Genomic DNA, 4,163 nt, shown 5'->3' with positions numbered 1-4,163 from the left:
ATTATCCATACCACATCTATGGCACACGGATTTGGTCGAGTTTTGTGGCTTAAATGATGTACCACAGCCTCGGCCATGTCCACGGCCTCCATAGGAGCCACGGCCATATGAGTTGCCTCGGCCTCGACCAAACGAGTTCCGGCCTCGACGACCACGTCCATGCCATTTTCCACGACCACGGCCGTGTTGGTTATCACTCTAGACATGGTTCGACTCTTTCTTAGCCTCTACGGTCGCATGTGCCTCAGGTAATGGGGTTGATCCAGGAGGTCTCAATTCATTATTTCTCATCAACAGCTCATTGTTTTGCTCAGCAAGCAAAAGACAAGAGATCAGATTTGCATAAGTCTCGAAGCCCATCTCACGGTACTGTTGCTGTAACAACACATTGCTTGTGTGGAAGGTGGAAAAGGTTTTCTCAAGCATATCCTTATCCGTTATATCCTCACCACACAGTTTCAACTTTGAAACTATTTTAAACAGGGCCGAGTTATACTCGTCCACGGACTTAAAGTCCTGGATTCTGAGATTCCTCCAATCATACATAGCCTTTGGTAATAACATCGTTCTCCGGTGATCATATCTCGTTTTCAACTCTGTCCACAGGTCTAGACGATTCTCAATAGTAAAGTATTGATCTTTGAGACTCTCAATAAGATGATGGCGTATAATTAATATTGCATTGTATCTATCTTTCTCACTTGCATTATTGTCCTCGGTGATACATTCACCGAGTCCATTGGATTTCAGGATGATCTTAGCATCAAGTGCCCATTGCAAGTAGTTATCTCCAGAGAGATTTAGGGCAGCAAAATCCAAGTTGTTGATTTTCGACATCTGAAATCATGCGATTTATAAATTTAGATTTTAAAAGTGTTCATGTGAATGTAATCAATGTATTCAAGCAATTCGGTTTCTAGGTTTGATGCAAACAGGTCATTCGTATATGATGCATACATGTTCAATCTTAGCATTCAGATTCTATATGCAATCAGTTCATACGATTATGCATGCATGGTGCAAACAAGCCGCACAGCTACAAGATAAGTCTCACGGCCGAGCAAAGATCAAGCAATATTTATTCGTTTTCAATCTTAGCAAACGGTTTTCTAAGTGTTCAATGTATAATTGCAATCAAACAGTCGAGCAATGCATCATATTCAATCAATCTATGCGAGTATGCATTAACTAGGGTTCATTCGGGAATGTATGAAAACTATCATGCTAGCCGGATCTTTATCAAGACGAGAATGTTTAAATCAATTAACCTAGCAAGCGGATTTCTAATTTAAACAGATCAAGCAATTAGTTTCTGATTCAAGGCTTCAATTTTAATCAAAACAATCAAGGCTAGTATTCGATTTCTTTTTCAAAGAACTAGGGTTTTGATCAAAACAAGCAATACGATTCCAATTTCAATTCATTCAATCAATCAATTTCAATTATGAATTTAGCAATCCTAGCAAACAGTTCTATGCGATCATATTCAATCTTAATAACATTCAATCAGATCAAGCAATCAAAACAATTTTTCGATTTCAAGAATTAGGGTTTTGAATTGATTTCACGCATGACATGCATTATGCATGTATGCGGCTAGGGTATAAGGAATTTGGGGTTTCGATTTTGATCATTAGATCAATGGGGTTTAGGGAATCGAACTTATGATTACGAGCTTCGATTTACTCATTGGGGTTTTTATCTATTACCCATAAGTAGGGTTGAATGGACCTCCAATGAGAAGAACCGCGAGCTGGACGTTTGCTGATCGAGTTGTGAATGGGTTGAAGCTGATCGTCGCGAGCTGGAGCTGATCGCGTCGAGTATCGAGCTTGCTATCGTCTGTCGCGAGCTGAGGCTGAGAACGTCTGATCGCGAGTGGGAAACAAGCTGCTTTTGCGAGCGGTATCGAGTCGTCTATCGCGAGCTGGCTGAGATCGTGTCTCGGGATCTAGCTGAGACGGTCTGAGGTCGCGAGCTGGGATCGTGTCACGAACGGGAACAAGATGAGAATTAGGTTTAGGGTTCGTGATCGGGAGTTCTCAACGGTTAGGGTTTATCATCGAGGGGATTATGGATTCGCTAGGGTTTGTTTAGCTTAGGGTTTAGAGCGTGATCGTGCTGATAAGGTGTTGTGAAACAAGAGAATATAATCTGTATGTTTCTATTTTATTCATAAACATAAGGAGCCCTTTATATATAGGGAATTACACCGTCATAGAATAATGGAAAGACTAGAGAAAAGAAATACTAATATGGAAAGAGTACAAATCATAAGCTAATAAGGAAAAAGGAAACTAGGGTCTCCAGCCGCCGGCTTTCTCTCTCTCTCTAGCATATGGCCGGTTATGGACCGGGCCGGTTATGGACATTCAATTATGATTAGTCGAAACAGCAACAACAAAACAACAACAAAACGTCAATAAAAGTTACAAATTTATAATGCCTTCTTCTGTTTGTAATTAACAGCATAAAAAAACATAAACCGCTGAATTCAAAATGCTTAAACCGGCCAATAACCAGAAAAAGTAATCAAGATGTCCATTGAGATCATCAGCAATCCACCCATCTCCACCGTCCTTGGTCGTGAAATACGTCACCACCGTGAGGATCAACGAGCTCAGGTAACTCCCAAACGCATTAGCCAACAGACCCAGTGCACAACACAGGCTCCTCATCGACTCTGGTGACTGACCATAGAAAAACTTTAGCTGTCCAACACAATAGAAAACCTCAGCTCCACCGAGTATGAAAATCTGCGGAACCTGCCAAAAGACGGTTAAAGAAACAGCTGTTCCCGTTTCCACCAACTCAACCGCACCTTCTCAACGATAGCTGCTGACGCAATACACAAGACCGAAACGACAAGACCTATTCCCATCCGTTGAAGCACGGTAAACCCATTGTCGCTTCTTGTGATAAGTTTTGCGAGAGGGACGTTGAAACGGTCGTAGAGCGGAACCCAAACGAGGACGGTGATGCAGTCGAAGACCCAGAGGGTCGCTGGGGGGATCTTGAAAGAGCCGATGTTGCAGTTCATGGCTCTTCCTTGTTGGACAAACATTGTGGATACTTGAGCATGAAGAGATGAGAAGACGATACCCGACGCCCATATTGGGAGCATTCGTATCAGAATCTTGAGTTCTTCGACCTGCGTAACTGTGCATAGACTCCAAGGACTTAAAGGCTCTCCATAGTTAGCTTCTTGTGCTGATATAACAGCAGCTTTGTCAAGGTACCTACATTAATATACAAATATTTTTTTATCAAATTGTATACCGTCAAGGGATCCCATAGAGTGGTGCATTTATAAGACATGAATGTATAATTGTTGACTATTTAGGGTAATTTGAATGGTATCAAATCTAGCGCCGTTGCCGGGGAGCTTTGATCGCCATTAGATCTTGTTTAGTTAGATTTAGTCTCGGTTTTACTATTGTTCCAAAAAACTGATAAAATTTTTTCTTCTGTTTCAGGTATATACATCTTAGCACTAGGAACAACAATGAAGAGATGATTTTTGGGTTCTTCAAAGAAGAAGCCTGCTGATTCACGCACGATCCGTAAGTCTACTAGGGAAGAATCGATCGACACCCTCCAAGCAGCATCGATCGACATCGTGAACCAGAAATCGATCGACTACGTAGACCATCAATCGATCGCCACCCGACAAACAACAGTGGTCGACAGAGCCAATCAACCGTCGAAAACACTGTTTATCCTAACACTGTACATCCGGCTACTGTTCATCGAGGTACTGTTCATTCAGACACTGTTCATCCCGCGTCGATCGACACTGTTCATCCGTGTCGATTGCCACTATTCATCCGAACACTGTTCATCGTAACACTATTCATCCGGGCATTGTTCATCCCGGCAATGTTCACCCCAACACTGTTCATCTGGTGAAAAACAACACCACTTGCAGGGAGACAGAGAAGATCGAAGTGCTCATACTAAAGGTCGATGAGAATGAGATGTTAAGAGAAGAAGAAGGTCGTCCTCGCAACAATGCAGGACAATTGATTAATGCAGAGGGTTATGTAATCCTTGATGTGATTGTTGTTGCTGGCATGGATGACTTTGATCTTAGCCGATTATGGTATGATGGAGTAGGAAAGGATCCCTTCCAGGGTTTTCCTCACCAAGATCCCAGAAACAAC

The 4,163-nt window shown here is 42.2% G+C and overlaps 1 protein-coding gene across 1 annotated transcript in view; it reads right to left on the bottom strand.

The window, feature by feature from the left end:
* LOC106319977 (protein NRT1/ PTR FAMILY 8.3-like) overlaps positions 1-3,750 on the bottom strand; it is an 8,622-nt gene extending 4,872 nt beyond the window's left edge. The window contains exons 1-3 of the mRNA XM_013758354.1: positions 3,734-3,750; positions 2,822-3,239; positions 2,521-2,765 (exon numbers count right to left, since the gene is read on the bottom strand). Of these exons, the coding sequence (XP_013613808.1) occupies positions 2,521-2,765; positions 2,822-3,239; positions 3,734-3,750 (680 nt within the window). The remainder of the gene's footprint in view (positions 1-2,520; positions 2,766-2,821; positions 3,240-3,733) is intronic.
* Between the last annotated feature and the right edge of the window lie 413 nt (positions 3,751-4,163).

The sequence above is a fragment of the Brassica oleracea genome, unplaced genomic scaffold (genome assembly GCF_000695525.1).
Source record: "Brassica oleracea var. oleracea cultivar TO1000 unplaced genomic scaffold, BOL UnpScaffold00737, whole genome shotgun sequence".
In the NCBI taxonomy this organism is placed as follows: domain Eukaryota; kingdom Viridiplantae; phylum Streptophyta; class Magnoliopsida; order Brassicales; family Brassicaceae; genus Brassica; species Brassica oleracea.
Note: the sequence above shows the minus strand (reverse complement) of the source record. Positions and strands in the feature narration are given on the sequence as shown.